A 20,705-nucleotide genomic window follows, 5' to 3' on the forward strand; every position below is an offset into this window, starting at 1 on the left:
GGCCGGCCTAGGGTACACAAGATTCTGTGGTGATATTTTGTTTGTGATCAAACAAATAAAACTTGCTGAAGATCAGAGTGCAGAGATAAGCCACTAGTTAGCCATAGAGGCCAGGCAGTGGTGGCACACACCTTTAATCCCAGCACCTGGGAGACAGAGGCAGACAGACACCTGTGAGTTCGAGGGTCTACACGAGAGTGACTCAGCCTAAAAGAGAAACAGAGCTCACACCTTTGATCTCAGCACTTGGGATCCCATGCTTTTAATCCCAGCACTAGGGAGGTAGAGACAGGAGTGATATGGCTGGGCAGAGAGGAATATAAAACAGGAGGAGACAGGAGCTCAAGGATTCAGTCTGAGGGTCCGTAGAGACAGGATCTCGTTCCTTTGGTCTGAGCATTCAGAGAGGTAAGAACTTTAGTGACTGGCTTCTCTGCTTCCCTAATCTTTCAGCTTTCACCTCTATTATCTGACTCTGGGTCTTTATCAATAAGTCCAATTAGAATCTGAGCTGCAGCCGGGCGGTGGTGGCGCACGCCTTTAATCCCAGCACTCGGGAGGCAGAGGCAGGCGGATCTCTGTGAGTTCGAGACCAGCCTGGTCTACAAGAGCTAGTTCCAGGACAGGCTCCAAAGCCACAGAGAAACCCTGTCTCGAAAAACCACAAGAAAAAAAAAAAAGAATCTGAGCTGCAAGATTCTGTCTCATAAATCCACCCAACGAATGAATAAAATAGAGACAAAAGTCGAGTGGTGATGGCGCACACCTTTAATCTCAGCATTTAGGAGGCAGAGGCAGGTAGAACTCTGTGAGCTCAAGGCCAGCCTGGTCTACAAGAGATAGTTCCAAGACAGGCTCCAAAGCTATGGAGAAATCCTGTCTCAAAAAACAAAACAGAGACAAAGCCAGGTACAGTGATATATGCTGGTAATGCCAGCATTAGGGTGGCTGAGGTAGGAAGACTGTCTCTTTCATTATACTGCAAGACCCTGTCTCAAAACAAAACACTAACATATTAAGAAGAAATTTTTTTAATGTTATGATTTATTTATCTTTATTTTATGTGCATTGGTGTGAAGGTGTCAGATCCCCTGGAACTGAATTTTCAGACAGTTGTGAGCTGCCATGTGGGTGCTGGGAATTGAACTCGGGTCCTCTGGAAGAGCAGTCAGTGCTCTTAACTGCTGAGCCATTTCTCCAGCCCCCCCCCCCCAAGAAGAAAAATTAAAGATGGAAAGATCTGACTACAGATCGAGGCACAAGTCCACGGAAACTCAGAGCAGCAGGATTTGGCTTTTCAAGTTCTGAGCTGAGAACACGGCTAACTGTGCCCAAAGCCAGCTGTCTGCCCCCATGGTGTTAGCCTCGTCTGGCCTCCATATCCGTATATATAATTGTGCATATAAATGTATATATAAATAAAAAAATCTTTCCTTTTTTTCAGACAGCATTTTACTATGTTGCTCAGACTGGGCTCAAACTACCTCTTTTTTAAGCCACCAAGTTTGTGGTAACCTGTCACAGCACCCACAGGAGACAGACACCCAATTCTCTACAACCTCATGGAAGCATGTGAGCCTCATGGGAAGGGCTGCAGCTGTACGCTCATGCATTTCCCATATACCCGCGGTCAGGAGTGCCCGAGTGTCACCCTGGCAGGCCAGCAAGCCCCTTCTAAACAGGGAAAGGACAGCTATGCCAACAAAGGCATCCAAGTCACAAGGGGAGGCTCAATATTGATTTAAAAATATTTTATTCTTTAGAAAATACAGCGTTCACCCATCCCTTCCTGTGACATCTGGCCCCTGCCAACTGTCCCCACCCTCTGTGGCCAAAGGCTTCTGGACCGAGTTGGGACCATAGCATCAGATCTGGAGGCTAGGTTCATGCCAGGCTCCCCACTCAGATGCCCTTGAAAGAGCCAGGCAGGGCTCCCCAGCCACCCTGTGCACGCAGACGAGAGGAAGGGACAGCCACAGGGCAAGGTCACGAAGAGCCGGTCCAATGGCTCTTGAAAGTAGCAAATGCGCTCAGCCACCTGCCCTCCTGCCCCACAGGATGCGATTCCTTAGAGCCCAGGCTGGGGAGGAAGAAGAGGCAAAAGTGGTGGGGTGGCAACCCTGCAGTCCACACGCCTGGCCCTGTTCCCAGTCCAAACACCTAGCTGTCATCTCCATTCTCGCCGGGGCCCCGGATGAGGCGCTTATGACCCCGCTTGCCCCCAGGGCCCTTGGGCTTGGCGAAGGCCTGCTTGAAGGCATGCTGCTTGGGGTGCACCTCGTCGTAGAGGAACTCGGCCGTCAGCTCTGCCCCATCACCAATCTCGATCTGTGTGGATCAAGACAGAAGCCATCACTATGCTGAGGTCCCAAAACATACCACTCTTGAGAAGTCTCACTCCTAGGGTCACCCCGATAGTGATCTGATCATCTCTTAGGTCACCACTAGGTATATAATGTAGGGCTATCACCCTGCTGGCCTGAGTCACCATCTCCCAGCCCCCCAAGACCTAGGGAAAGGAAGTGACCAGGCGGTCAAGTCTTGGGCTTGTGTGTGTCTTGGGTTGTCCCAGATCTTGGGCTCCCCACCCATCCAATATTGTAGCAATACATCCTGTATGGACTTAGGACTCCAGGGTCCCCCATGGAGAATGGGGTGATGGGCCCTGGGGACAGGCTATACCTTCTTCGCTATCTCCAGCTGGAAGTCTTGCTCTACAGAGTCAAGGAGGCGGCTCTTGCAGCTGGAGTAGAGCATGCGCTCCTTAATGCTGCACTTGTATCCCGGCATGGAGTAGATGAACACTGTGGGAGACAAGGAGGTGAGCCCACACAGGCTGGGGTACCCCATAGCAGTCCCAAGCAGTGGCTTGCCATTGCTGCTCTTGACCAGCACAGAACTGAGGTCCCTGTCATAGCAACTCACCCACAGATTCAAGGGAGTCACCCTCATGGGTATGCTTATACAGGAAGAAGTGGTAGCGGGCAGCATCTCGGGGAACCCGGGAGGGCAGCTGGGCCACACTTGTGGGCTCTGTGTGTACCAGCTCGATCGTCTCCCGTTCCAGGTCCAGCTTCTGCGGAGGAGACGGGGAGGTATGAGGGTATCGCTGTACCCATTAGGAAGCAGGATTGGTAGGCAGGCAGAAGTGTTTGGAGGGTCCTTCTCCCTGGGGTTTCCTTCCCAAGGCTGGACCTCAGGCTGCAGGGGTTATTCTAAAGAGACCTTCCAGGCCTGGCCCCAACTCTGCCCCTTTGAAGGTTCAGCTGGGGAAGAAGCTCCCACTGAGATTCATCTGGGGTGGCGAGGTAGACCTCGATCTCAACAAGGCCTTGCAATGGCTCCATCCTCAGAGGCAAAGCCCCAGAAAGTGTCTGTAAGAGAGAGCCATTCTGATTGGGCAGAGGAGGCAGAGTCCTGGGAAAGAGGTGGTCAAGGAGGTTACAGAGAAACTCTGGTATAGGACAAGGGTCAGGCCTAAGGGCCAGCGTAAACTCATAGGTGTCTATATACTGTGAAGGTGTGCACGGCCACATGTTTATAGGGTGCCTGTTGTGGCCAGGACTTGGGGGCAGAGAGAGGAGAGGAAAACAGTATGTTTCAAAAAGACTGAAACAGGGTCTCATGGGATTAGGTTGACCTCGAACTCACTATGTAGCCAAGGGTGCCCTAGAGCCAGTCTGGTGCTCCTGCCTCTGCCTCCTGAGGGCTGAGGCTGCAGATGTGTGCTCTGCAGTTCGATGTGCTGCTGCCGAGGATGAAAGCCTGGTGTGTGCCGGGCACGCACTGCACCAACTGAGCTGCATGCTCAGTCTAAGAACAACACGGACTAGCAGAGCGGTTCAGGAGATAGGGCTGCGGCTGTGCAACACACAGGCAGGGACAGCAGGAACAGGAGGAGCCCACAGTGCCCGGCCTGTGTGTGCTTACCAGCTGGATATAGTTGACTGTCTTCTGCTTGAGTTGCTGGAGTGCCCGCTGGGCCTCGGGCTGCAGGGGGAAGGCCAGGCCCTGCAGGGTCTGGTGCTTGCTTTCCACACTGATTTCGGTTTTCACCTGGGGGGGGCAACCATGAAGAGAGGCTTTACTTCCCACACCTGCAGCCTACCACGTTTAGCAACCCCCAGCACACACCCTACTGCGCACCCACCTCGTTGATGCGGATCTGCTGGAGTTCTCTCTCAGCCGATGTCAGTGGGGCAGGTGCGGCACAGGATGACAGGTGCTTCTGGTACCCAGCTAAGGAGAGGTCGTCCTGTGGGGAGGCTCAGAGGTATAAATGGACACCCCAGGCAGGCAGGCAGAAGCCCGCTGTGCATCTCTGCCTGCAGCTCCCAGACTCCTCATCTTTCCATTTCTTTTGTTTGAGACAGCATCTTAGGTAGCACCCAAGCTAGCCTCAAACTCACTACACAGTCAACAATGACCTTGGACTTCTGGTCCTCTTGTCGCCACTTCCTGAGAGCTGGGAATCAAACCTCAGGTTTAATGAACGCTAGGCAAACACTGTATCAACTATGGTGCATCCCAGCTCCCAGTCCTCCTGTTTCTCACCCTGTGCCTCAGCCTCTGGTCCCCATCCTGCATTCTGGCTTGGTCAACTAACCTTTACTGTCCCGAAGAGTTCATCCTTGATGTGGCCGCCTCCAAACTCCTTCTTCACTGTGGCTCGCGTGGCTGCATACAACATCTTCAGCCGCACCTGAGATGGGGCAAACTCTAAGGCCCTTGGGCCAAGCTGCCTCTCTAGGAGCCAGCTGGAGCCCCGGAAGAGGGAGGCAGGGCTAGGAATCAGGTCATCTCACTGATCACATATGCCCAGCAGGGGGCGCAGCAAAGCTGAATCAGGCAGCTTTCGCCAGCAGGGGGCGCCTCCACCCAGCTCAATCAGCCCTGATGAGTTAAGGCAGCCCCTAACATTCCTTCCCTTAGCCTCCTTAGGGCAGTTTCTCATCTGTTCTCCCCTCTTCCCACTGGCCCCAAGCAGGGAGATGGGCAACGGTGCCTAGGACTTACAGGAGAATTATCAGGTGACCAAGCCAGGAAGAGCCACTCGAAACCCTGGGCATTCTGAGAGTCAAGGCGGAAGAGGAGGTAGCAGGGCTCCTGGGCATCTAGCAGCGGCAGCACAGCCCTGTCGTAGTCTTGGTCCCAGCGTCCCACTGGCTCCTGCGAGGCACCCAGCACGAGCTGCTCTGGGGGCAGAGGCCGGGTGAGCCAAAGCGGCGCATCCCACCTCCCCCTCCGCCTGTGGACTTCTGACCTCTGGATGTAGCTTCCTGAGCGTTCTCAGACCTGCTGGCCACTCCACCCCACTTTCCCACGAGCCCTCAAATCTCCAAAGTAGGAAGTTGAATTGTGAGTAATAAATATGAGCGAATGAAGGAAGCCACACATACCAGCTGCAGGGGGCTTCCTTTGCACACACCCCACACTTGCTTGTATTCATGTACACTCATGTATTTGTGCACACACAAACACACAAAGGAACACTGCTTATACCCACTGCCAGCAACAGTGCAGTCCCCTCAAGGCACTCCTACACCGGGCGCTGCTCAGTGCATTCTTAACTGTGTACGACTTTTTGCTCTCAAATCCCTCAGCCCCTGGCTCTGATATGCCCATCTTAGGACAGTGTGCCAGGGGAGAGGCTACCACGCTTAGCTTCAGCCCTCTCCCTCAAAGTAAAAACCAATAGCAGCCAACTATTTTTTTAAGATAGGGTTTCAATACATAGCCCCATTTGACCCTGAACTCATGATCCTCCTGCAGCGGTCATCAGTCTCTTGAAGGCTTGGGATTACGTATGTGCAAAATCATGCCCAGCTTCTGCTTGTGGTTGTTTTTGATACAAAAATCTTGCTATACAGCCCAGGCTAGCCTTCAAAGTCCAATCCTCCTGCCTCAGCTTTCCAAGTGCTGGGATTACAGAAATATGTCACCCAGTTTATCTAACAACCAACTTATTATTTTTTATTTATTATTACTATTTTTTTTTTGAGACAGGGTTTTTCTGTAGCTTTGGAGCCTGTCCTCGAACTGCCTCTGGTAGACCAGGCTGACCTCGAACTCATGGAGATACGCCTGCCTTTGCCTCCAGAGTGCTGGGATTAAATAGCCACCACCACCTGGCTATTACTATTATTATTAGTGTGTGTGTGTGTGTGTGACATCTATGTGTATGGGTGTGTGCATCTCACAGTGTGCATGTAGAAGTCAGAAGACAACTTTCAGGACTCAGTCTACTGTAAGTTCCAGGGACTGAACTCAGGTCGTGGAGCAGCAAATAATTTTACCCACTGAGCCATCTTGCTGGCCAGCCTGGACCTGACAGACCTACCACCTTTCTGGCCAAGTAGGTCATCCAATCATAGTTTCAGGCTGTGACCTCATTCAGATACATACATATACTTGGTCACACATGCCAACCCAGAGGAAGAACTGGGCAAAATGGTGACCCTAGCTGGCCACGGGTGATCCTAGCTGGGCCACGGGTGACCCTAGCTGGCCACGGGTGATCCTAGCTGGGCCACGGGTGATCCTAGCTGGGCCACGGGTGACCCTAGCTGGCCACGGATGATCCTAGCTGGGCCACGGGTGACCCTAGCTGGCCACGGATGATCCTAGCTGGGCCACGGGTGACCCTAGCTGGGCCACGGGTGATCCTAGCTGGGCCACGGGTGACCCTAGCTGGCCACGGCTGATCCTAGCTGGGCCACGGGTGATCCTAGCTGGGCCACGGGTGACCCTAGCTGGCTATGCCAGCACTTCACTAGATCCCACCAGGTCTTTTGGATAGGGTCAAGAATCCAGCTGCCTGAGAATCTAATATGTGAGACCACCAGTCTAACCAGCTCTTGAGGTCCTGGCTTCCTTGCCTACTACCCAGAACTCAGAAGGGAATTAGGGTTGAAAGTTAGCAGTTAAAGCTGGACAGTGGTGGGGCATGCCTTTAATCCCAGCACTCAGGAGGCAGAGGCAGGCATATCTCCATGAGTTCGAGGCTAGCCTGGACTACACAGCAAGTTCCAGGACAGCCAGGACAACACAGAGAAATATTGTAACACCCCACCCCTGCCAAAAAAAAAAAAGAGGACTGGAGAGATGTCTCAGAGGTTAAGAGCACTAGCTGCTCTTCTAGAAGTTCTGAGTTCAATTCCAGCAACCACATGGTGGCTCACAACCATTTGTAATGAGATCTTGTGCCCTCTACTGGTGTGCAGGTATAAATGCAGGCAGAACACTATATACATAATAAATAAGAAAAGAAAGAAAGAAAGAAAGAAAGAAAGAAAGAAAGAAAGAAAGAAAGAAACTATAACCTGTGAGGTTGGGGAAGAGGACCAAACACAGTCAGTACTGTTTAGTTTGTTGGTTATTTTTTTTAAGTTTTTATTTATTTCATGAGTGTTTTACTTAGATTTATGTATGTGCACCATGTATGTGGCTGGTACCCATGGAGGTCAGAAGAAGGTGTTTGATCCCCTGGAACTGAAGTTACAGATGGTTGTGAACCACCTGTTCTGGTTCTTCAGCAAGGGCAACGCGTGCTCATAACTGCTGAACCATCTCTCTAGGCAGTTCTGACATTTTTTTTTATTTATTATGTATACAATGTTATGTCTGTGTGTATGCCTGCAGGCCAGAAGAGGGCATCAGACCTCATTACAGATGGTTGTGAGCCACCATGTGATTGCTGGGAATTGAACTCAGGACACCTTTGGAAAAGCAGACAAGGCTCTTAACCGCTGAGCCATCTCTCTAGCCCCAAGTTCTGACATTTTAAAGACAGAATGTTTAGACAGAATGAGATAACTCAAAGGGTAAAAGTGAAAGACCCTACAGACCCCCTCCTCAAAACCCGCAGCTAGCATGCTCCCGGGGGAACGTCCTGTTTGTTTTAAACAAATCTCCGGATCAGCAGCCAGCCTGCTCCCGTAAGAACATCCCAGGTGCCTGAGAGAACAGGAGATAGAGATAGGAAGACTGCAAGGCAAGATGTCAATAAGATAGGATGTCAACAAAGCAGGTTAGTTATAAGATAGGAACAGGATGACTGTTGCCAGGCATCCATGCTGAGAGAGGAAACCTTTCATGCCCCCCGCCACATTCCGATAACCACGCTTTTGCTTCTGTAAACTTGCTTCTTGCTGACACCCATGCTAAGAGGGGAAACCATTCATGCCCCCGCCTCATTCCGGTCGATCGATAACCACGCTTTTGCTTCTGTAAACTTGCTTTTTGCTCTTCCCTATAAAAAGCCCGTCCTCCAGTTGGCAGGTGCGCAAGTCCTCCGAAAGACTTGCTGCCCGCAGGTACCTGTGTTTACTCAATAAACCTCTTGCTAATTGCATCCTGTGGCCTGGTCTCGGAGTGTCCTGGTTCTGGGGTCTTCATCAGAGAGGAAAGGTCCTCTCTGAGGGTCTTTCATTTGGTGCATGGGCCGGGAATTGAAGACCTTCACCCAGGAGCTACCGACCCACCACCGGGAGGTAAGCTGGCCAGCACCCATTCGTTAGTCTGTGTCTGTGTCATTTGTGTTCTTTGTTAAGCTCTGTACGCTCAGATCTGAGTGCTCTGAATCTGGCGAGGTAGAAAGGAACTGACGAGTTCGGACTTTCCCTCGCAGCCTTTTGGAAGACGTTCCAGGGGCGTCTGGAGCCTTCGGGGCTCAACCCGTGTCGGAAAGATACGTGGATCTGGTTGGAGAAGGGAGGTCTGGACTCCCATTGTCTCCGTCTGAAATTTTGCTTTCGGCATTACGCCGAATCCGAGCCGGCGCATCTGTATTGTCTGTGTATTTTTGTGCTTAATATGTTCTTTGTTTTGTATATCTGTTTGTACTCGAGTCTAAATCTGGTACCATGGGGCAGTAAATAACCACCTCTTTGACCCCCAACTCTATGAAAATCCAAAAGGAACGCTGACAGTCTGCCCCTCCTTTACTTCTCTAGGCTGTGCTGCTGAACTGCCCTGCTTGCTGTTGCAAGGGGGGAGGGAGCAGGGCTGTGATCTCCTGCGGCGCAGCCTGGAGCCAGGCCTAGGCGGGCAACCAGCCTCTGAGCAAACTTCTCAGCAGGACGCAGGGCAGGGCATGGCAGCAACCCTGGCCCAAGTCAGAGAAGGGGGCAGCTGTGGGCACCCCCTGAAATCCTTGTGCTGAGAGTGACGTCCTCTCTTGCTGACCTGAAGTCCACCAGCACCGCAGGGGAGGACTGGGGGAGGAGGGCTGCCTTAGACAGTCCAAGGTGTTCCCTCCCCCTACAGCCAGTGCAAAGGTCTTCACAGCTGCTACTGGCAGTGTGAGGGCTAAAGAGGAACTGAGTTGAGGCTTCCAGACGGTGGACCAATCCTGACCTCACAAGTTCCCTGGAAGGAATTCCTCCTGGGGCCTCTGGAATCCCATTCAGAGAAAAGCTGCTAGATTGCTGTGAGTACTGAGGTGGGGTATGGGAAGCTTGTGCTATACAACTAGGAGCTCACTATGGACAGAGCTGAGACTGAAGCCAGGTCCTGGGAGGATCCCCAGTGGGGTTCCCTGTGGGGAAGGCTTGTTTTCCCTGGAAAATAAGGTGCTAGAGATTGAATGGCAGCCCCCATCTGCAAATGCCATGTAAAACCTTGTGCCAAAGATCTGTGGCCCTTGCCCAGGGGAAGTAGCTGGTGCTAACGCCAGGGTCACAGAACTAAGGCCTCCTGTGGAGACACATGCCAGCCAGTTGGGTCCAAGCTGGTGCTAATTCCTCCCCACAGGACCCAGTAAGCCTGGGAACCTACAGTAGGTTATTTCTCTGGGGTCGGATACCCTATTAAAAAGCAAAGGTCCCCTAAAGAACCTGGACCTTTCCATTTTGGCAGTAGGGCAAGAGATTGCAAGTAAATATCCCTGTGGCTGTTGGTAAATGGTAAATGTGGATTCAGGAGTGGCAGGTAATGGAGTAAGCTGACATTAAAAGGGCCTACCAGCCCTGATAACATCTGTCTTCCGGGGATGCTCTATACCAGTCATCATGTGCTGCATCCAGGTAAAAGCCTCTGGTTTAAAAATTGGGAAAATTAAATTAAGTCACTTTAAAATAATATGCTTATATAAAAAAAAAACTACAGATTGTTGGTTTCTATATTTCTTACTATGCAGTGTGTCCAGAGGAAAATAAATTCCCAGCTCTGTTTAGATGGATGCAGGACTACACTGTCTTCAAGAACTATTGCTGTAAAAGCCCTGGCACAGGGCCGGGGCCCTATGAACAGCCCAGCTGAGCTTCTAAGCCAGCCCATGTTTAGATCTGAATTTAACACTTGTCTGCTCACAATGCTTGTGATAAGGTGGGGGCCCCGAGTTGCCCCACAAGGCAAAGACCTGCTAAAGCCTCTCACCCCACTACGATGGCAAAGGGGGTGTTATTGAATGATGAGGTTGAGTTAAAATGGCCCTTTTGACTCTTTATAATGTTTATGGCTATTTAAAAAAAAAACATGGCAAAGATTCTCATTTATTATTAATATAAAAAAGGTGCATTTCGGGTTGTTTTCAGATTCTGTCAATGATAATATAAAGGATGTCGCTAAATTTTTAAGGTAATATGTTATCTAATTCTGAAAATCCACCATGCTAATGTTCAAAGTAGCTGTAAGCATAAATTGTCAAATGATATTTTTAATCTTGGTCAGTTTTACAGGAATAAGATAAAATCTCAGAATTGTTTAATTTGCATTTCCCTGATGATTAAGGATGTTATATTTAAGCAAATTTTAAATATCTTTCAGTCATTTCAAGTTCATTTGTTGAGAATTTATAGTTTTGGTCTGTGACATAATTGTACTGAAATATTTGTTTTTATGAGGATTAAGTTCCTAAGTTCCTTATATGCCTCATGATACCTCCCCATTCTACAGGTTGATATTACATTCCGTTGATTATATCCTTTGCTATACAAAAAGCGTCTCAGTTTTAAAAATCTTATTTATTGATTGTTTCTCTCAACGTCTATGCCACTGAGGCTGTGTTTGAAAATGAATTTTAAACATTTTTTCCTTCTATAAAAAGTTCAATATTGTTGGTTTTATGTTAAGGTCTTTAATTTGTTTGGATTTCAGTTTTGTGCATAGAGATAAATATGGATCTATCTTCATTCTTCTACATGATAATGTCTAATTAATTCTTAAAGGGAGAAACTGACAGTCAAAATGCTGGGCTCATGGCAAATCTCAGGGGGGGGCTGCAAGGCACCCCACTAATTCGGCCAAGGTAAGAGAGGTTCTCCAGGGACCAGTTAAAATCTATGCTCCTTAAATGATTAATAAAAGTTTACAGGCATTTTACCCAACCTCTGAAGGTCAGCAGACAGCAGTAGCCATGGCCTACATAGGACAGGCAACATCAGATATAAGAAAAAGTTACAGCAAGTAGATAGGTCACAAGATTATACCTAGTAAAATTTGGAGAGACCAAAAAAAAAAAAAAATGTTAAACGAGGGACAGAGAAAGGGAAGCGAGAGAGAGAGAGGCGGGAAGCAAAAGAAAGATAGGACTCAGACAGATTAGGAGCCTGGGCAACAGAAGATCAAAGACAAATGAAGAGGAACACTGGAACTGAGTAAAGAATACAAATTGGACACCTTACGAACTAGAAATTTGGGAAAAAGACAAATAAATGACTCGTTCCTCCCTGGTCACTTCTGAATGTATGACCAAAGCCTTTTGTTGACCAAACGAGGGACTTTTGCTTTCGCTGCTGTTTTCAGTTCTGCAGGAGACGCAGGCTGCTTGTCTGCCTCTGCCTCTACCACGCCCTCCTCACCAGGATGACCACCTCTCCCTGCCGACACCGCTGAAGAAATCCTCACCTCCTAGCAACTGCCTTGGTGCTGTGCTTGCTCTAAAGCCTGCATGAGCTCTGACTGCTCACTCTACAGTCTTGCTCCCCTCACCCATGTCAGACTGTGATACAGCAGTCACCATGCTACCACAGGTGCCCTCCTGTGCCAGACTACTGCTCCTGTGCTGGGCTGACGTCGATGGACTATGGATCCTGCCAGCATCTGCATAAAGGACAGGCGAATGGCAAAATGGCAGGCTAAGCTGTGCCAGGCAGAGCCGAAAATGAGGGCGAAGCTTGCCAGGGGCACAAGGCTGGCGGTCCGAGCTAAGCAGGTACACAAGACTGAAGGTAAGCGGAAGGCGGGGGCAACATTGGTGGACAGGAAGCAAATGATCTGGGCCAGTAACCTCCCTTCAGGGATGGCGGCCCGACTGGAACGCTGAACTTGTGGCTTTGATACAAGCTCTACAGATGGCAGAGGGAACGTCTATACTAACAGCAGGTATGCTTCAAAGCAATATACAGACAAAAAGGACTGTTGACATCTGCTGAAATTTTGAGCCTCCAGGAGGCCACACATTTGCCAAAGAAGACAGCCATCATACATTGACCAAGATTGAGACATCCAATGTAATGGCTAAGAAGATCATAAAAAAAAAAAAATCATCCTAAGGTTTGGGATGCCCAAGGTAATCATGTCCCATAATAGACCTGCCTTTGTTGCCCAGGTAAGTTAGGGTGTGGCCAAGACATTGGGGATCAATTGGAACTTAAGCTTACCAACCCCAAAGCTCAGGTCAGATAGATAGGATAAATAAGATTCTAAAAGAACAAATTGACATAATTGGCCCTGGAGACCAGCAAAAATGACTGGACAGACCTCCCTCCCTCCTGTCCTGTCCTGGGTTCAAAACACCCCGGCAATCGCTGCCACTAGTTCTGTTGCCTGGCTAGTTAGCTGCTGCTCATGTATCCGCTGACAGTGGCTGACCCTGGGCAGGCACATCTGCTATAAGGTGGGCTTATATCACCTTTAAGGCTCTTCTTTCCTAGAGTCAGAAACCCACAGGGCTCTGCTCATTTTTTTTAGGGTCTTTTGAAGCACAATATCAGACAGCAGAAGCAAAAGGCAATTCTGTTCTGTTCCTCCACTGTGTGTCTGGGACTTATTGACAGGAATTACTTTTTTACAGTTTGAGATTTTTCCGGATCAGACCGTTTTGTGCAGATAACTTCAGAGAAAAAGCAAACACACCTAAAGCTTCCTTACCTCTTGATAGGTTTTGTTTTTCTACAGGAAAATCTTGTTTTAATCTGTGGGGTTATGAAATGATATGGCTTTCAAAAGATAAACAGATATGGTTTAATATATGATAAAATAGATATCAATGGGATGTTAAAACTTTTTTTAATGCTGTACTTACAAATGTAAAGCCTGAGTAAGTCAGTCTCAAAAAGATATTTATGTCCTCATTCGCTGTCCTCTGGTTTTAGGGCTTTTTGTTTTGTTTTAAACATTTGTCATCCTGTATTGCATTTTCTCTCATTGTTTGTTAAAGTTCTCACAATGGACACAACCCTGTACATTTGGATAAAGCTGATGCTACAGGATGCAATGGAAACCCGTAAATGCCATGTGGTGCCAGCTGGACCAAAACTGACCTCTCCGGCACATTCTCTGGAGTTGAGGAACAACACTCCCGGTGTCTACAGCAAAAGAGATTTGTATTCATAATACTGAACTTGCCTCTTATGAGAAGGCATCCATGTGTTTCTTAGGGCTGAGTTAAGCTCTTTGTAGTCAATAGACTATTATTGCCACAGTGTTGGGTGCTATTCTCGGGTCTACAGTGGTTCACAATGTCTACCATGTAGTTACTTTCAAGCCTCATTCAGATAATTTTGTTAAGAGCTATGTACACCCTAGAGATGTTCTACTATCTTCTCCCAATACTGCTCTGTAAAGTATAAGTTATTTTGTCCCATCAGTTGTACTAGTTTTCATATGGCTATTGTCTGAGCAAATCTTTCAGAGGTGGTGCTCCATAACAGGAGGGGCCTGGACCTGTTGCTTTTAAAGAAAGGGAGTCTTTGTGCTACACTCAGGGGAAAATGTTACTTTTATGCTGACCATACTGGATTGGTTAGAAGATCCATGACCAAGCTTAGAGAGAGGTTAAGACAGAGACAAAGCTGTTCGAATCACAACAAGGATGGTTCGACGGATGGGTTAATAAGTCTCCCTGGTTTACAACTCTATTGTCTTCTTTGATGGGTCCCTTGATTATCCTCCTTCTGATTCTCCTGTTTGGGCCTTGCATCTTAAACCGCCTGGTCCAGTTTATAAAAGATAGGCTGTCAGTCATTCAGGCCCTAGTACTGACCCATCAGTATCACATGTTACCACAACAAGATACCGAGGTTCTGTAATTGCTTTGAGTAAAAGATTTAACTCATTAACAAAAGAAAAAGGGGGAAATGAAAGACCCTACAGACCCCCTCCTCAAAACCCGCAGCTAGCATGCTCCCGGGGGAACGTCCTGTTTGTTTTAAACAAATCTCCGGATCAGCAGCCAGCCTGCTCCCGTAAGAACATCCCAGGTGCCTGAGAGAACAGGAGATAGAGATAGGAAGACTGCAAGGCAAGATGTCAATAAGATAGGATGTCAACAAAGCAGGTTAGTTATAAGATAGGAACAGGATGACTGTTGCCAGGCATCCATGCTGAGAGAGGAAACCTTTCATGCCCCCCGCCACATTCCGATAACCACGCTTTTGCTTCTGTAAACTTGCTTCTTGCTGACACCCATGCTAAGAGGGGAAACCATTCATGCCCCCGCCTCATTCCGGTCGATCGATAACCACGCTTTTGCTTCTGTAAACTTGCTTTTTGCTCTTCCCTATAAAAAGCCCGTCCTCCAGTTGGCAGGTGCGCAAGTCCTCCGAAAGACTTGCTGCCCGCAGGTACCTGTGTTTACTCAATAAACCTCTTGCTAATTGCATCCTGTGGCCTGGTCTCGGAGTGTCCTGGTTCTGGGGTCTTCATCAGAGAGGAAAGGTCCTCTCTGAGGGTCTTTCAAAAGTACTTACCACCAAGCTTGATGACCTAAGTTCAATTCCAGGGATCTACATGGTCAAAGTTCTCCGATCTACACACATGCACGCATGCACACACATACGCATGCTTATGCACACTAAATGTAAATTTAAAAATAAACCAGAATTTTATTATTACTATTATTGATATTTTTGGACCAGGGCTCATGTAGCTCAGGCTGGCTTCCAACTCACTATATAGCCAAGAATGACTTTGAACTCTTGATTCTCCCACCTCTACCTCCCGTGGCTTCCTTTTTCTATTTGGAGACAAGTCAATATAGTCTAGGCTAGCTTCAAACTTGAGATCCTCCAGTCTCAGCCTCTTAAGTGCTGGGATTATAGGCATATCCCATCATTATACCAGGAATTTTGGGTAGCAAGTGTGATTTGGGGCTGGAGAGATAGTTCAGCTGAAAGCATGCTGTTCTTCCTTCCAGAGGACCTGCCTTTGATTCCCAGAACCCACGTCGGCTGCTCACAACTGCCTGTGACCCCAGTACCAGCAGATCTGACGCCCTCTTCTGGCTTCCATGGGCACTGCATACACAGGCACAGACAGGTTTTTGTTGTTTTGTTTAAACAAAGAACTGGGATAGTGGCACACACTTTTAATTCCAGTACCCAGAAGGCAGAGGCAGGTGTATTTCTGTGAGTTCAAGGACAGACTGATCTGCAGAGAGGGAGTTCCAGGACATCCAAGGCAACACAGAGAAACTCTGTATTGGACAAAAACGAAAAACAACCCCCCCACAAAAACCAAACAAAAACCCCAAACCGTAGAAAAACCCCAAACCGTGGTGTGCTCCAACCACACTCAACTAGAATATAAACCCCTACTCCCTACCCCAGGCATTCCCAGGTACCCCAACACTTGGAATGCAGAATTAGGGTTTAATAATCTACCTGGAGATTCTTATGCTTATGAGTGACAGCTACAAATGACATCTTCCCTGGGAGGTTAAGGGACAGGGCTGAAAATGGGGTCAATGAGCTCAACTGTCTCTTTTGTGTTTGCTTTTGTTTTGTTGTTGTTTTGGTTTTTCGAGACAGGGTTTCTCTGTAGCTTTGGAGCCTGTCCTGGAACTAGCTCTTGTAGACCAGGCTGACTTCGAACTTACTGAGATCCGCCTGCCTCTGCCTCCTGAGTGCTGAGATTCAAGGCGTGCACCACTACCGCCCAGCTCAACTGTCTCTTTAAGGGTGGGAAGCCCAGGAGGCCTCCACTCATCACCTACCATAATGACCCCTGCCCAGTAGCCTCTAGGGCATCTTTCTGGACAAAGCCCAGCCTAGCTGTGGTCCTAAAGCCCGAGATGAATTCTGGGTCTGGCAGGCCCTGCTAAAGGGAATGGGACACTAGGCTCATTCAGGGTGCCCGGCGTCAAAAGGCTCATGACAGCTTGCCTACTGAGGATGCCAGAAGGACCCCACATCTACTCCTAGAATCTAATCCCTCCCTGCTGAGGCAGTCGCTTGGCACAGAAGAGAGAGGGACTTCTTGTCTCCCCACCCCTATTCCAGCCTCAGATGGATACTCTGCCTTCTTGGATACGTCTGCTTCAGGCCTTGACTCAAGTCTCACACCCTTATACCCCTAGAACTGGCTCCTAAGAACCCTGGGTCCCACGGTCAGCTAAAGGACAGAGTTACTCTATCCTGTTTTCAGAATGGCAAGATGTAAGTTCTTTCTTCTCATTCTGGGGAAGGTCCTCAGCATCTTAGTTCTTCCGTAGCCAGCAGCCAAGCCAGGTCCACGTTGTTGACCATACACACACAAGCACACACACACACATGCAAACAACATACATTCACACATATTCACTGGGCCCCTGCCACCTACCTAGCTCAGCACCCCAACAAGGCCCATCTCACAGCCTCTAGGTACTGGGGCTGGACACGACCACAGGACAGGGCTCTCCACAACAGAGTGGCCACCATCCCCACCTGTAGGACTCTCCTGAGGCTCCTCTGTGAATGGCCCCATTCCATTCTCAGATGGAGAAATGAGGTCTAAAGGGGGCTGGAAGCTAATACCCATTGTTCCCATCCCCAGAAGCAACTGGGTTCAGCCTCCATGCCACGCCCCAGCCTGTGGGGGACACTCACCGTCCTCAATGATGACTTTGATGAGTCGGACAGAGCCAGCCCGGGCCTTGGCAAAGAATTCCTTTAGCTCTTCAGTGGCTACAAGCACAAGGAACATAGTTGCTGTTGGTGAGCAGACAGAGTGGATAGGGATGAGTTTGGGTCTGCCGCTGTCCCCGAGGGGTCTGAGGGCTAGTCTGGGAAGTGGGTTAAATATGGTTCCCCATGTGACTGGGAACCCGAGACGGCCACTGAGCACACGCTCCCAAATTTAGCTAGTAGGAGTGGTAGGCAGATGGCCTGCTGGCTGGGACAGCTCTGATGACTGGGCAGGCAGGAATGGGACCGTCTGCATGAAGATGGAGCAGGTTCAAAGACAAGTCAAGCTGGCCAGAACGAAGGGCACCCACTTGTCCCCTGGCAATAGGATGGTCCAGCAGTGGATGGGCACCCACTCAGCTGGTCAGTGTAAGTGGACACACTCATTTAGAGACACACACAGGCAACAGACACAGCTGCAGTGTGTCTACGCCATGTGAACTGGCAAGACAGACAAACATACAGACAGAGGTGTGCACAACACAAGAATGCACTTGCAGTCCGAGCTCCCAGCCAGTTTGTACCAAAAGAGGGGCCCACCTGCCCCAACATAATCCTATTGAGGGGCAACGAAGCCTCAGCTCCCAGGCAGTAAGGAAGGCTTCCTGGAAGAGGAGTGGAGCCTGGAAACTGGGTGGGGGGCAGAGCTGGAAGGTCATTAATGACCAAGGACATAGTGCAGAGGTGAGGACCACAGTCATGGTTAGAGGATCACGAATCACCTCAACTCCACTCTTGGTAGCAGAGAGGAAAAACCGCAGTCCAAGTGTGTGAGGGACCTGCTTGGGTCTCTGGGTGAGTGTGACCTTGGGGCTGCTGGGGTCAGAAGAACCCAGGCAGAAACACAGCTGGAGAACTGAGGTCACAGAATATTTATAGGCCTTGGCTTGGGCAGCTGATGGGCAGCTTAGGGGCGGGGTGGAGGGGCTTTAGGTAAACAAACTCTCAGTCACGTCCTCAGGTGCTCCCCTTTTCCCTGCAACCCATGAAGGTCACTGTGTGGCCTATCAGGACCTAAAAGTCCTGGGGACAGAGAAACATGGCTTGGTACTGTAACAAGGAACACAGCCCCGCTGGGCATGGACAAGTAGTAACCATCAGCAGATGCTTGAGGTTTTAAACATAATCTTTGGGGCCCCAGCTTCCGCTTAACTGTGTGACCTCTGACCTCTCTGAACCTCAACCTCATCTATAAAATAGAGTTAATTCCCTCAGACTCAAATGTTGGTCCATGGGAGAAGGTGCTAAGGAACGGAACTTCTGCTAATAATTATTTTTTTGATCTAAGGGTGGCTGTGTTTTATCACTTCGCCTACCTGCCTAGACCTTGAGAGAGAGGCCAGGAAGCTCCCCAGAGGGAGAGGCTGACAAACCCCTTCTACTGTTACCAGTGCGAACTGAAAGCCAGCAGGGACAGTGACATCCCTTCCTACCCCACCCCATCACCTCCCCAGTCACCATCAATAATCTAGAGGCCAGCTCTGGGATACCTGAGCCTCGTCATCAAAGATTCATGCCTCCCCACCCCCGCCTTGCCCACCTCCAACTCCAGCAAGCTTCAGGTTACAGCCCTTCTCCGGGGCCCACTCTGAGGTCACCAGGCCTACTTCTATGGCCAGACCAAGGCTGGCACCTGAACTTCCAGGGTGGTCTTTCTTGCTATCTCCAGCAGGCTCCACAAAGGAAGGTGTATACCCTCATAGGCGGGACAGTGGGCAGCTCCCCTAAGCAGGCCTGTCTCCCAGCACGGGGAATGAAGGAATAGGGCAGTGTCCACCACAGGGTCTGTCAGCAGTGCGCGTGGGCACTAAGTTCTTAGCACCTCCTCCCAGCTGGAGGCAGCAGTTCAGACCAGACAAAGAGGAAGGAAGGGGCAGGCCAAGCAGTGGTTTCCCCCTTGACAGTTTCCCACTTTGAGGCTGACTCAGGAAACCTGACCCTCCATCTCCAGGAGAAGTTGGCTCACCTGAGGGAGGCCAGGGCCCGATCTAGGTCCTGGCAGGCTCAGGACAAGCAGGCTGGGGATGAGGCGGAGCCAAGGGGAAAGCCTCTGAGGACTATCCATCCACCAAGTGGCCACAACCGCAAGCAGGGATTCAGGCGGTCAGGCAGGTCGATGGTGGTAGCCCTGGGCAGGGGATCATGATGTGGTGACAGGAGTGGCTGGTGGCCAAACCAACAAGCTGTCTAGGCAAGCAGCCTGGCCTTCCTACTGGCCAGGGAAGTAATCCTCCCAAGCCAGTAAGAGATGGGGACAGTGAGACCAGGCTGGGCCGAAACACCTGCCTTCCAGCTATTGCTTCTGTCTCAGTCTACCTAAGGAGGAAACAGGGACCCTGGAGAGGAACTGTGGGTGTGACACTCTGGGCTGTAGACACTTCCTGTAGATGAGGGTGGAGGCAGGAGCACTCCTAGAAAGCCTAACTCCTGTCCCTCTTCCCTGCTTTCAGCTTGAAGTTGAGACTTTTGCAGTCCTGGCTGGAGCAGATCACAGTGGAAAACGGAAGAAGTCAGAGGCCAAGGTCAGATGTGCAACTCTCCCCATTCTACTTAAGAAGGACGGCTCTATGCCAGCTTTTGTCCAGCCTGGTGCAAGAGTATGGGGGCCCTGGAAGGAGTAAAGGTCGGGATACTCTCTCCACACATATACCCAAGTCCATGGTCATAAGACACCCGGACAAGCATCCACAGTAGCACACACACACTTAGATGTGCCTGAACTGTGCACACATGCAGACACCCATAGATGTGTACATGCTGCCAGGAAACACTTATGTCTGAGATGGTCCATGCCACCTACGGTGTCCAAAACCAGCTACTAGTGCATGCACACGAAGGAGCCTGGGTCGACATAACCAAGTCGCGTCCAGATGTGCACACACAGGACTGTATACAGAGGACATGTGCACATGCGTGTGCACTTTTCCAGATGTGCACATCCGGGTACACCCCACCTTCAGAAAAGAACAAAAATACCCAGATGGGTACATATAGGCACATCCGCCCCCAGATGAGTACACAAGATACTTCCACCCTTGCTGTGTGCACCCATGTGCACCCACTCCCGGCCACGTACAGCAGTCTGTACTCCCCCAAGATGTGACTCGCGGCTGCAAAAGAGAACAGGAAGCTTCCCTGGAGGGTGCGAGGAAGAGGAGGATGAAGGGACCAAGCGCGCAGACCAGGCGCGGCAGAGCCCTTGGGCCCCCTGTCCGCCCTCCATCCGCCCTCACCATGGATGCCAGTCTGGTGCGCCATGGCTCAGCGTTCGGCTCGCTCGTGCCGTCGGACCGCTCCGCTTGGTCCTGGCCCGGCTCGACTCGGCTCGCCTGGACCCAGAGCTCCGGAGGATGTGGCGGTAGCACCCAGCTTCGCTCAGCTTCCCGGGCGGTGCCGCAGGACCCGCCCCCAGCGCGCCCCGCCCCCGGAGGGCGAGGCCGGCAGAGGCGGGCACTAGTGCCGCGCGTGCGCGCAGCGGGCCGCCAGGGTTCGGATGGCCGAGTGCTTCGCTGCTACCCTCTCGGTGACACAGAAGGGGCCTGCGGGTGCCGGAGGGGTGTGTGGGCGGGCGCCGGTCGCCCAAATTCCAGGAGTCTTGTG

The 20,705-nt window shown here is 50.2% G+C and overlaps 1 protein-coding gene across 1 annotated transcript; it reads right to left on the reverse strand.

The window, feature by feature from the left end:
- Positions 1-1,736: 1,736 nt before the first annotated feature.
- Twf2 (twinfilin actin binding protein 2) lies at positions 1,737-20,495 on the reverse strand. The gene is made up of 9 exons (XM_075964782.1): positions 20,339-20,495; positions 17,028-17,105; positions 5,017-5,195; positions 4,607-4,702; positions 4,151-4,255; positions 3,931-4,056; positions 2,926-3,076; positions 2,683-2,804; positions 1,737-2,328 (listed from the first exon to the last, which is right to left on the reverse strand). Exons 1-9 carry the CDS (start codon positions 20,361-20,363, stop codon positions 2,161-2,163), a joined length of 1,050 nt encoding a protein of 349 aa, XP_075820897.1. The 5' UTR covers positions 20,364-20,495; the 3' UTR covers positions 1,737-2,160.
- Between the last annotated feature and the right edge of the window lie 210 nt (positions 20,496-20,705).

This window comes from Microtus pennsylvanicus, chromosome 3 (assembly GCF_037038515.1).
Source record: "Microtus pennsylvanicus isolate mMicPen1 chromosome 3, mMicPen1.hap1, whole genome shotgun sequence".
Classification (NCBI taxonomy): Eukaryota; Metazoa; Chordata; class Mammalia; order Rodentia; family Cricetidae; genus Microtus; species Microtus pennsylvanicus.

Bases quoted from the DNA above. Each gene is read 5' to 3' on its own strand.
- Twf2 (XM_075964782.1), bottom strand. From the start codon at position 20,363: ATGGCGCACCAGACTGGCATCCATG. The intron at 5,196-17,027 runs GTGAGTGTCCCC...CTCTGCCCCCAG, and splicing joins CAAAGTCATCATTGAGGACG to AGCAGCTCGTGCTGGGTGCC. The intron at 2,805-2,925 runs GTGAGTTGCTAT...TGTCTCCCACAG, and splicing joins TGACTCCCTTGAATCTGTGG to TGTTCATCTACTCCATGCCG.